This window comes from Notothenia rossii (assembly GCF_949606895.1).
Source record: "Notothenia rossii genome assembly, chromosome: 11".
NCBI lineage: Eukaryota > Metazoa > Chordata > Actinopteri > Perciformes > Nototheniidae > Notothenia > Notothenia rossii.
Window position 1 is genome coordinate 47,466,291 of NC_136910.1, and position 12,852 is coordinate 47,479,142.

The 12,852-nt window shown below is 39.7% G+C and overlaps 1 protein-coding gene across 1 annotated transcript in view; it reads left to right on the forward strand.

Moving 5' to 3' along the window:
• LOC307024680 (transmembrane protein 132D-like) overlaps window positions 1-12,516 on the forward strand; it is a 31,477-nt gene extending 18,961 nt beyond the window's left edge. Inside the window, exons 6-10 of the mRNA XM_079659005.1 lie at window positions 2,512-2,720; window positions 5,342-5,522; window positions 6,046-6,159; window positions 6,274-6,465; window positions 10,176-12,516. Coding sequence (XP_079515131.1) covers window positions 2,512-2,720; window positions 5,342-5,522; window positions 6,046-6,159; window positions 6,274-6,465; window positions 10,176-11,660 — 2,181 coding nt within the window. The 3' untranslated portion in view covers window positions 11,661-12,516. The remainder of the gene's footprint in view (window positions 1-2,511; window positions 2,721-5,341; window positions 5,523-6,045; window positions 6,160-6,273; window positions 6,466-10,175) is intronic.
• The last annotated feature ends 336 nt before the right edge of the window (window positions 12,517-12,852 follow it).

Below are 12,852 nucleotides of genomic sequence, written 5' to 3' on the forward strand. Positions count from 1 at the left end.
TTTATACAGGTCTCTAACTCCAAAACATTCCCTGTCACTTTGCCATCATACTCAACTCGCCAGCTCCAGCCTGTGTGTGTGAGTGTGTGTCAACACATGGTGGATAAAAGCAGTTCTTCCATATGGTATTACAGACTGAGCTGCATGATCCCAGCACTCAGTTCATAAGCACAGTGGTTTGACCTTTGTGTAATGGATCCATGTTACTGGAACAGTTGGAGCAGAAAGAGAGAATGGGAGAGAGACACAGAACAGAATACCAGAAAAGGAACAAAAAGGAGTTATTTGATTTTTCATTAGCCGACACGGAAGCCACTGGCTTTGTGAGTTTGAGTCGATGTGCTTACAGTAAGTGTGAAAGCTTAGGAGAGTGGGAAAGAGCCAAAAAGAGGGAGCCTGTGTTTGTAATGATTTTCTGTATCAGTAGAGGAGAACTTAATCCAGTTATTATTGTGTCTCTGAATGGTCTCTTTTGCTTCCTGATGTCTCTGACCCCTTTTTTAAAGTACTGCCAGGTGAAGGGAAAGCTTGAAAACAAAAACCTTATCATCTATATAACTTCCACAAGGGTGACTGTATTCACACACAGCACACAAACTGTTTGATTTAGCCAACATAAGATCGGTCGTCTTTCTGTTCCATGAACAAGTTTGTGAAATGTTTTGTGGTTTCCAGTTTGATAATTCTTGGTCTTTGATGACAGTTGAACATACATTTAACAGGTAGCCATCTGTTGAAACTGCAAACAGGCAACTCTTGTTATAATACGTTTAAAATCCAACCTACTTTTAGCTCTGATTTGGTCTCCACCATCTCCGAATCTGTCTCTTTGGAAGCTAAATGCTTCACCATGTCCACAGGCTAGCTAGTAATTATGTGAGTTAGCTTCCTGGAAACACCTGCCAAAAGAAATCAAATCAAAGTTTCATTGATAAAGGGATGGCAGAGTTGGGTCTCTTACTTGAACTATACTCATTGTCAATTGACCCATATTTGATTAATAAATGGTTCACCTTTAACTGCAAATGATCAATACTTAAAACTATATTGACTTTGAACCTATTATACTTGGGCTCTTGAATACTACTCGTAATAGATTCACTTATTTTATGCTTTCACAATATGTATGTATATTTGTAAAAATGTCTATGTTTTGTCCGTGCTTATACAGTATAATGTATTGAGCATAGGTCTTGCTTCAAAAAGATATCTTGATCTCAAGGAGATTACTTCTTCAAATAAAATAAAAGATAGATGCATTGTCATGGAAATTATAAATGCATATTGAGTTAAAAAGTATTCACTGTGCTTCTGCTCTCATATATATATTTTTTAACTTTGACAAAAAGGGACACCGACGTGATGTTTACTATAATGGGTGCATGATTAAAGTTTCACAAGTCTGCTCATGGATTTCTATAATGAAGAGAAATGAATAGAAAACTATAGCTTGGAAAGTAAAACATTCTGAAATGTTGAAACTGGGCAGGATGATTTGCAAAATGTGTAAGTTCTGGTATTTTAAGATGCATTCTTTTTTAGGCCTACAACAGATCATTTGGAAAAGAGGCTGATTATTTGAAAATAAGAATTCAAATTTCAAGTTATAGAATCGCCTTTAAAGTTTTTGATTGTTTTGATGTCTATCAACATGCGTCATTATTTTGCTAAAATCTAACAAACACATGATGTAGGTGCTTATATAGTTTATTTTTTGTCCATTAGCCCACCTACAGTACATGTAGTTGTCTTGTAGAACTCTAACACACATCAGAGAGTTTGTTATGGACCTGTGGCATGATGGGAAAATGTCTTCACAGTTGACTTACCTTGGACGTCATTCCTCCCTCCGGACGTCATTCCTCCTTCCGTTTTTTCCTCACTTTTTACGCCTCCCCCTTTATACCACCCCCTCTCCAGTGCTATGGTCTACTCTCCAGTCTAGTGCCCTCCAATTACCGCTGTGGAGCCACTGGTTTGCTAAGATAAGTGAGTCTGCAGTGGAGATAGGCCTCCAATCTTACATAAAACACACCAACTGCTGTGTTTCACCTCATTGCCCTCACTGGTGGGGAAATGCAATGCTCCCTCCTACCGTACTGCACTACAGGAACAGTCGTAAGGTTGACCTAATTTATATTCTGTTAAGGTTTCATGGAGACCAAGGTTGTAAGTTTACATGACATAAACAGAAACATTGTGTGGTTCCCCGGCCAGACTTTGGAAGTCTTTCGAAATGGATAAAAATGTTTGTGGTTGTGTGGTTTCAGCTTATTTGTATTGGTGCCTCTCCTCTCTGTCAGTTGTTCAAACTTTCTTATTTATTTTCGATGGGGACATACATAGAAAAAACCTTGCTGGTGCTATCAAGAAAAGTTATAATCCAAATCACAGCACAGTCCTACCTCTAGTCCAGCGATTCTCAAGTAATTCTGAACTTTTTAAATGTTCTGGCCAGATACAGCCGAGCCATATATTCACCTTTTTTCTTTTCTTCTCTCCATTTTCCAGGTGTCAGAGCGATGTGATTACGTTTATGTAAATGGGAATGAAACACGAGGGAAGAGGAGGGTAGTGCTGGACTTCACCTACGGTTTCCTGAGTGCTCAGCTGGAGCTGAGTGTATGGATTCCCCGCCTGCCTTTGCTAATCGATGTGGCCGACCCCGAGCTCAGCCAGATCAAAGGCTGGAGAGTCCCTGTTACTTCTGGCAACAGGAGGTAAGGCCCATCACTTGCATTGCTATACACATGTGGTTGCTATCAGTGGCGGTTCTAGACCAATTTCACTGGGGGGGAGGGGGGACAGGCTGGAGCCAGGCTGGAGCCAGTTATTTCATGAGGGGTACAATAAAAGCGGGTTAAAAAGACAAAGACAGTATAAAGTAATTGTTTAAAATAAACATAAAATACAGTAACTGGTATTTGTTTTTGTAAAGGTATTTGTTTCAGTAAATTTAAGTTACAATCCTTTGTTTCAGTAGTTTTTTTCATTTAAGAGTATTTGTTTTAGTAACTTTAAGTGACAATGTAATTAAAAAACATAAACGGTATTTACTTTTATTAGGTAATGAACAGTTAGATCTCCGCTGGACATCCGGGTCTCTGATTTTATTTAGTTCCAATAAATTGTAATATTGTAACCTTTTTTTTGGAGGGGGGCCACAGGGTCCCTGGTCAGTGTTACGGGGGCACTGGCCCCTGTTGGCCACTCATAGAACCGCCCCTGGTTGCTATAGTCCCTTTATCTTGATTCTGAGTGGGCCAGTACAGTAGGGATGCAGTAATTTGGGTAAAAGTGCTAAATGTAAGAATTTTCTGAAATAAATAATAGGATGAACCTTTTTGTGTATTGTTTTACTGTAGCAAGAAACCCTATTGTGATTCTTTGAAGTTGATTATAATCAGTTTTGTTGACTTGATAATTCAGCTGTATTGTCATTTTTGAGTCTGCCGTTAGTTGGGATATTAAAATGGATTATAGCATACTGAGAGGTGTGTTTCTAATATCGGCCTACTGCAAATACAGGCCATCATAAAAGCATAACATTTGTGTTAGGTGCATTAGTGGGTAGGACACTGTAGATGTAACACAGTTGCCCTAGAGACAAAGGTTAGTTGATTTTTCACTCGATACTTACAGTGAAGTCATTACTCTTCACTCAATACTAATGATGATGGCTGACTGATGGGCTATTAGTTCTCTTCAGGGTAAAAACCCTTTGAGGCTTTCATTTCCCAAAACATTCAATACCCACAAACGGATAGTAGGTCATCAATGGGAAACTCCTATCGTGATTGTAATGACGAGTCTCAGCTCATGTTAGGGATGAATTGTATATGCCATGTATGTCTATGGAATAAAGAATAGCTGTCCAATTGTAGCATCAGAACTGATTGGTAATAAACTTTGGGCTTCATAAACAAAAGAGTAATACTGTTAACTTACTGTTAACGTACTGTGGATTCATGAAAGATTCTCACCCCTGCTTTGTTTTGTCATTCTTTTTCTTCAGATTGTGATTATGTGATTATGATTTGCTCTAAATCCCTATTGATTTAAAATAGAATATGAAATAAACACAAAATCAGTTAACACTCCATCTTTAAATAATACTGATATTAATGTTGTATTTGTTGGCGTTGATTAGCTACCTGGCAAGCCAATAAAAGGCATAATGACTAAAGGTTAATCAAAGAACAAATAGAAAAGTTGAATTACTATGCCAAATAAACTAAACTTTGGGAAATCAGTGTGTTAGTACGCACAAACATGCAATTAAACAAATTAATGATACTATGAATGCTGATATTTAAAACAAATTAAAAATACAGATTCAACTTTAAATAAGTACCGTTCATTCTCTGCAGGCGGAAGCCTAGAGGCATTTCTAACCGCTATGAGTTTAGACTCAATCATTTATGGGAGATTACGTTTGCCGTGTGGTGTTAATTCAAGCAGCATCTCCATCACCTGTTAAGTTCTGACCTAAGGCTATATAATAATGATGTTTATTTGGAATGTAGCTCCTGACACTAGCGCGGTGCCTGCAGTGTAAAAGCATAGCCACCAGCCCCGCAGCTCAACTGTGGTGCGGTGCATGGCGCACCAGCTGTGCTTACGATAATTATACAGAATGATCATTGCTGAGGGGGTTGAGGATAGTTCACAGCTTAACCTCTATCGCGCACAAACAAACCAGCCAGCCGTGGGATCCTGGTTAATTTAACTTAAATTCATTTAGAAGGAAAGGTCAGTCCGCAAATGTGTTGTCCCTTTTATGGCATCAACAAACACTGCTGGTCTTCAGTATTTTGTTTATGAGCCTGTGGTCTCTCTGCTGGCTAGAAAACACCATTTAAGAGTTCACATCACATATTAACTGCAACTTATTGAATGTCATGTTTGTTACTTAGAATAAATTAACACATTTTTGTGAAATATCGCAATAACTTATATGTAAATATGAAAATACAGTCGGTCGGCGATTAGCTTAGCATAAAGACAGAGGAGATAGCCATTCTGGAAAATCCCTTTTAAAACCACATCTTGATGTTTTTACCTTTCTTTTGTTGTTTTATTTGAAAAGGATATATAACATTTACATTTGTGAGCTTTATTCTGACTGTAGCTAATAACCTGTTATCATGTCGCCCTCTTCTTGCAGTCTTTATGCTAAGCTAAGATATCTGCTCTTGATGCCTTCATATTTACAACACAGATCTGAACATAATTCAGATCTTATCTTCTAACTTTTGGAAACAGAACTAAAGTTTGATTAACAAATATTTTAGAAATAAAGTCGACGACTAATTGTGTCTGATTCCCTTTTGTGTGTTAGGTCGACATGGGACAGCGAGGAAGAAGAGGACGTGAGGAAGGGCAGGGGTTGCATGCTGCAGTACCAGCACTCTAGGCTCACGGTGCTAACACCATTTATAGCCCAGGCTGACGCTGAGGCGCCGTCTGACCCGCTAACGGGGGCGGAGCCTGTGGAGTACTTCATGGGTCCTGATTGGCAGGTAAAAAAGTATATACATTCATATTTGTATATCAATTACTAGGAGTATAAGTATTAACATTAGGTTATACTTAAAGTATCACAACTCAATGAAGTAATTATACAGAATATCTTGTTTTATTGAATTTTGATTAATGATGCATTAATGTTTGCATTGCGTCAATAGGATCTATTGTGGCTATTTTGCCCATTAAATATCTTGTGAATCAATAAAGTCTTCTTAATGTGCAGTAAAATATTACAATATTTAAAATGATCATTACTCTGAGTCTGGTAAGGAAAGTTTTTCATAAAAATGTGATGGAGTAAAAAGTAAAACCTCTGAGATGTTGTGGAGTTTAAGAATAGAGTAACGGAAAATGGAAATACTCTTTTAAAGTATTTTAGAACTCAACTTAAGTTCAGTTCTTGAGTACATTTATAAATAAATAGCATTTTTCCAAAAGTTGAAACAATAGTAATCATCACATTATTGCAATAGCTTTATAAGGATTTAATACAATCAACATTTTCTCTGTTTTTAGGTGGATGTGACCAATATTGTGCGCTCATTTCTAAAAGTGTCAGATCCTGAAGTAGCCAGGGTTCAGGATGGGGTGGTCGTCCAGGGACGGGCTGTGGGCACTACTACTGTTCAGGTAAGCCATTGCGTGTGTGTTTGTGTATGTGTGTATGTCAGACGGGTCTTAGCAGGTGCTGGGCATGCTGTTGTGCTTCCATCTGAAAGTTGCATGAGGTTTTCCTCGTTGCAGGTGCTGTCCCCTCTGACCTGGTCCGTGCTGGCTGAGAGGAGCATCAGTGTGGTGGATGATAAAGTGAGTGTGACGGAGTTGGGGGTGCAGTTGGTTTCTGGACTCTCGCTGTCCCTGCAGCTCAGCCCAGGGAGCAATGGGGCCATCGTCGCCACGGCAACCACACGGGAGACGATCACACAGCTCGAACAGGTAAGAAACTGGAAAATTATAACACTGAAAGCATAGAAAGGGTTTGGATTCGCTTAGCTTCTCTCGATTCTGCTTCTCTCTTTTTATTGCTATTAGTTTTACAGATTCTCGTTTTAGACCTTGAGTGTGAAAATCTAAAAGAGCGGGAAATAAACTAAAAGACTGTGAGAGAATAAAAAAGTGTTTTCTTTATAATTATGAGTCGACCATTTATTTTATTTTATTCAGATTATAAAACAGAAAATAATTGATTTATAGATTTCCATGTGACACAGAACAACACTTTTTCTTTTACAAAATGATTAAAAAAATAAGGATGGTAACACGCTGTAAAATGTATTTAAAAATATATGAGACCTCATTTGTCTTGAACGGAAAGTACACTGAACGATGCCCACGTTCTTTTAATCACTCACTCTCCTTTGTAACTCACATCTTTTGAAACTGTCAGTGTCTCCCCCGTAGACAAGGTTTCATCAGAGGACTTACATAAGAGCAGAAAAACACATGCAGAATTCCGATTGCTATAGGCTGCGATTAAATATCAAAGGTGAGAGCCCGTAATGTGTTTTTGTCTGCATTTACTCTCAACATGTAATTATTTATTGGCTTTGCAACAAGTAAGCTATTTCCCTCTTTGGCAGTGAGCTGCTAACATTGCAGCTCTGCTTTTGCCAATGTGTGCAAAGTCTTAAAACATCCCTTTTTTCTTGTTCTTTTAAAGTGTGGGCATTTAACGAGCAAGGCCCCTGGCATTCATTCCAATGACAATGTTCTCCTTTTATTACCAGCATAGAATCACTCACAGATGCATGTGCAATAAAGGAACAGCATGAATCCTCACAGATTTGCGTTTAAAGACTAACATGTCCTTGCACTGTGAACAGATTGGAAAACTTTTGTTTGTTTTGATGCTCTATGATATCGCATGTAAATCAAACCTTGTTCACAAGACTTGGGTATTAATCCTAGTGCTTGGATTCAGGAATCAGCATTTCATAATAGTTTGGCTTATGGCAAGGAAATCACCAACATTGCAGGTGTAGTTAACTGTGATTAACTGATTAATTGATATATTGATTTAATTAGATTTGACCACAAATCTACTTGGTTGTATGCCTGTTCAGAATGTATAGCAGTAGCTGTGACCAGCAGGGAGACAACTTGCTTGCATCACACTTTATTTAGGCAGCAGTAATTGAACTACAACTACATAAAGTGATTAGCAAGACATCTGTGGGGACAGAGCTGTTGATTGCAACATTTAATTTGATACATCAGGATAAAGTGTTTCCTAGAAGGTGAACGTGTCAATGGAAGAATCAAAAGTTGTGAATAGAAATGTAAAGGATAGAAGATGCATTATGACTTATACAGGTACATTTTGTTATCTCATATCGGCAATTGATGTAGTACCGATATCTGTTGAAGTAATAGATTATTTAAAAGACACTTATCCTTGTAGGGTCCACAAAGGAGTCCTGAATTGAAACTTTACATGAAACGAGGGTGATGATAATTTTCATCCTCTAACATCCTCTAACACAGGGGTACCTGTGTTAGAGTACCTGTCTATACCTGTGTATACCTCGATCCCAAAGGTAGTGTGGGTAGATCGCATGGCATTGAAAAAAAAAGGAAAAAAAAGTTAGCCTATCATCCATCCTTACTATGGCATTTGCCACTTGATTGACCTACAGGTAAGCCAGTCTGAGATCTCACCTTTTCTAACAAGCAGTTCACCACGCATGCATGGTCAGCCTTCCAATTTATACAATTCTACTAAAGAAAGGGTATAAAATTGACGGAATGACCAAAAATGTACTGAGTTCTATTGTGCCATACGGGTTCATGCAGTTATGCAAGGTACACCAACATAAGGTATACTCAGTATGTATATAAATAAATATATGTTTAGCATTTTTAACCTAGTTAGATCATTTTGACTTGGTCATTTTAAAAGTATCTCCCAAGCTGAAAAAGTGTGGGCACCCCTGCTCTAACAATTAGTGCTATTTATCAATCAAAGAGGAACTGCAACAGTGGAAAACAAACGGTGTGGGAGAGAAACCCAAGCTTTTACATGCAGAAAAAAACATATAACACACTATAGGAAAGGGAACTCACAAAAAGCATAATAAGGCCCCTTTAAAACATTGTTGGCGCATTGAGCCCCACGTTCCCATTGTGTCTAGTGGCATTGATTTAGAAATGATATTCAAGAGAAAGCAGCCATCTCTAAGGCTGATGCATGCACAAAAACAAATCAAGCTTGATAAATAGGCACAAAAAAAGAAAATAATGTTTGGGATAAACTTCTTTGTTTCTGCTGCACTGATTTAAGGGAGATCAATGCTAAATTGGTCATATGCACTTTTAAAGTTCTCAAAAGCCACTTTGTTTTGCACGATGGAAACGTTTTGTGTGAGTTTAACAGGTAAGAAATAAAAATGTCTGAGATTTTGATCTGAACAGATAGTGTTATTCAGTTTGGTACCCCCTAAACATTGGAAAATCAAACAATCTGTAGGTGGGATGTGGCACTTATCAGCATTGTTAGATATATTGTGTCATTTAATTGTGAAAGTACTGCAGGATCAGAACATGTTTTTCAAATGCTTTAAACCCACATTTGAAGGACCACAATCTGATAAAAAAAAATCCTATTTTCAGTGGAAACCACACTATTCCACATTTATTTAAGTGTTCTCCAGTGAAGATATTGCTGCAGACCACAAACAATATCATTCAAAACAACTTAATTCTAAACCCTGTCAGGGGCGGCTTAAAATCACACTTTCTATGGTAAATAGTGTGGTATTAACGTATCCTAAATATATATTTTCCACCAAAGACATAATGGGCTCCTACAGATAAGATTTGAATTATATAAATTGCCACGGCAGAACACATTTGCACAAAAACAATCACCTTAAGGGTGTAATAATATTTGTGTTTTCTCTCTGCCTCTCAGAATGTGAACTCATTGAGACCACCATCTGCAGTAACCATGCTGTGTGAGAGAGCGGAAGAGGCAGACAGGGTGCACAGATGATCATTTAAAAAGCTCACTCGCACATTTAGCCATGGCATCCTGCCCACATCAAACCAGGCTCCCGACACAGGCACGGGGCAGCAATTAGCGGTTCCATATCTGTTGTAGCGACAGCTCAATTTACCTACAGCGCGCTGTTGCTGTGGCTGGTCGGCCCCTGTCAATAACAAACTGTTGGAACCATGCCAGTACAGATGACCAACCAATGGTGTCTGTGGTGGCAACCTGTTAATGCTTTGCTCAGGGTGATTCATTATGTACTCAAACCCAAAATATAGGTTAGGTCTGTGGTACCGCAGTGTTTCACATCAGCCACAGGAAATAGGTCATTGTGTATTCATGTGATTGGATCGGCTCTTAACACGACCCCTTTTGCTGTAATTTTTGTCCTTGTTAAAATTGCTTTCATTACAACCACTTTGGTTAATTGTATGCCGTACTCTGACTTCATTAGACTATAATCTATGGAACAATAGCACCCTACTGAGTGTAATCATAAAGAAATTAGCATAAGCAATTTAGTGCTATTAACAATCATGTGAATATAGCACTCACGGAAAGCAGAGAGGAGAATATTGATTTGTTGACCTGCTTTTGTACATATGAACTGTATTGCTCAGTTATCATAATCGTTTTTTCTTTTTTTCTTTCTCAGGAAGCAGTGGTTAGCTGTTGGGTTCAGTTCAGCGATGGCGCAGTGACACCACTGGAGCTTTTTGACCGCAATATCTACTCTCTGACTGTCTCCACCCCAGATGAGAAGGTTGCCACGGTGCGCCGAACCCAGCAGTCCACATTCATAGTAATGCAAGGTGAAGGGAAAAGCCAGGGAGCGCTAGTGAGAGTGGAGCTGAGGATCTGCGAGGAATGCCAGAAGTCCAAAAGGAAGGGCAAGTTGGCGGTGGGCACCGGTCTACTCAGGATCAACCTCCAGAGTAGCAGCAGAGTGTCAGGAGGAGAAGGTGGTGGTGGTGGTGGCAATGGCAGATTGACAGATCTTGATGGCGGTGCATTAGAATTGGTAGGTGATCCCAAAACAACCAAGCGTGTTGTCGCCGACGTGGATAACTGGTTATACAGAAGCACACCCCCTGCCCAGAAAGAGACCACCACAGCAGAACCCACCACCTCAACCACAGTTTCAACAAGAGCTATTGTGCGGCCTGTCTTTAGAGTTAGAAACACAACCAGAGCTACAAGAGGTACCACAACCACTGCTATTCCCAAAACAACGGCGACTACAAATATCAGCACAATGAGTTTCAATACACTGCTGAGCACTGCCATACCCCTGTATACAACAGTGGGGTTAGTAAGTAAAGGTGAAGAGCAGAAAAGAAGCTTTGGAAACATGATTGACAACCCCAATTCAACCCCCAACAAAGACATCCGGAAAGCAGAAGTGACGCCAAAGAAGAAAACTCCGAAGGTTATTGAGAGTGACCTCATTAGGACATTCAGAGCCTTGTCGCAGATTGAAATCGGCATGTATGCCTTGGTGGGTCTGGCCTGTGTAGCTATTTTGGCCTTTTTGGTCAACTGTCTTTCGTATAACCTTTGTTTCCGGAATAAAAAGACCGCAATGAAGGCAGCCCCGGCACCCATAGGGGACCCAAAGGATCACAAGCACGACTGGGTGTGGCTGGGCAACGATGGCCACCCCGCTCCAGGTATCCAGGCTCAAGTGTCCACATTAAAACGCGAGGCTCACCGCTCTCTGGAGTCTCGTCACTCCGTAGATTCCATCGGGCCCCACAGCCTTGAGGTCGCCCTGCCCACAGTGAGCGGCCCCCCTGTCCCCGAAAGAACTGCCACTCTGGGCCGCAGCAGGAACACCTCCCAGCAGCAGCATTTTCCGGGAATTGCAATTGAGCCCATGGCGAACCGTTCTGCCACCTTGTTGGCCAGGCCACAACGAAGCGAGCCACTTCATTCCCCCACCAGTAAGAGGAACCAGGTCCAGTTCACCACCTTCACAACGCTGGACGTCAAGCACTTGGCTGCACTGAAGAAGAATGGGGTGGACTTGAACTGGGCTAACCAGCAGGCCCTGCAGCTACAGCAGACCCACGCTGAGCCACAGTCACCTCTACCTGACATTCCGTGGCCTGTGGTCAAACCTATAGGAGAGCCCAAGTGAGTTTATTGGGGTATTGTTATGTGGGTGAAAAACAAGAAGAAAATAATAGTATTCATACACAGCAAGTCCTGTTGTAGAAAGAAGCTGGCTCTTGTTTTGATAAAAGATAAGTCCCTTTATAGGATGTATTTATTGAGATTAGATAAAGGACTTTTTATATGAAACTACATGCTGATGGAAAGCCTCTTAATACATAGTGCAATGGTGACCCCATGAAGAAATTGCAATATTCTTGTATTTGAAAAGGATGCACTCTGCAAATCTGATGTTGTAAATATAAATATATCTATACTATTTCTTATTTTTACTTTTGTAACTCATAACAAATGCATTTTCATCTCCTAATACTTTTGTATAATTATGTTGTCGCTATAGAAACAGCTCCAGATATTGCAACTTGTTCGGGTGAATGCAGTACGAGAGGGATTATTTCTTGCAATTCTATTATTTACAAGCCTTTGTAAAAACATTTTTAGATTCCTCAGAGGAATACCTGAAGAGTTTGTGCAATTTGTCAGAGAATGCAACGTTTGTCAAGTTATTTTGAGAAATATGCACGGGAGTCTTCACTGGATATTTATTTAAATCTAATGCAACCTATGCAAATACAGAGTTTAAAGTGGACATAGTTTCTGAATTCTTTTAAAAAAAATTACTTTTGGTTTTAAGTTTCTCCTGGGGGCTGCTTCTACAATTTGTAAAAATGTCTAATCTTTGTCTCTCAGTCTCGACACAGAGCAATATGCAACTGTAAGATTTTTCATGTGTAAATGCAAATGACGATGCCTTTTTCCAAATGTAACATCCTCTTATTTTTAAACCAAAATGTGATGTGATCCTATGAGACCCTATCAATAAAGAACAAACGGTTATAGTTGAAATTAAATGAAGCTCAGCGCATGTTCTTTCAGGAAGACTGTGTATATACATTCACTCCGCAGCTGCATATAATCAGCACATCACGGGCGCTGTCTATAACCTCATTACATTCACCTCATTCTCCAGCAGCCAATCACTGTGCTGCAGCCAAACTTTAAAATGGTTCTGCTCTCTCATGCAGTCAGCTGTGATTTCAGGTTTTCATGCTGCCGTCCGCCTCCTCCCCATCCACCTCCTTTCATCATACCCAGTGCCAGGAGAGTTAATCCAAAGACCTCATCACATCCCCTCTTCATCCCATCTCCTCATCAAA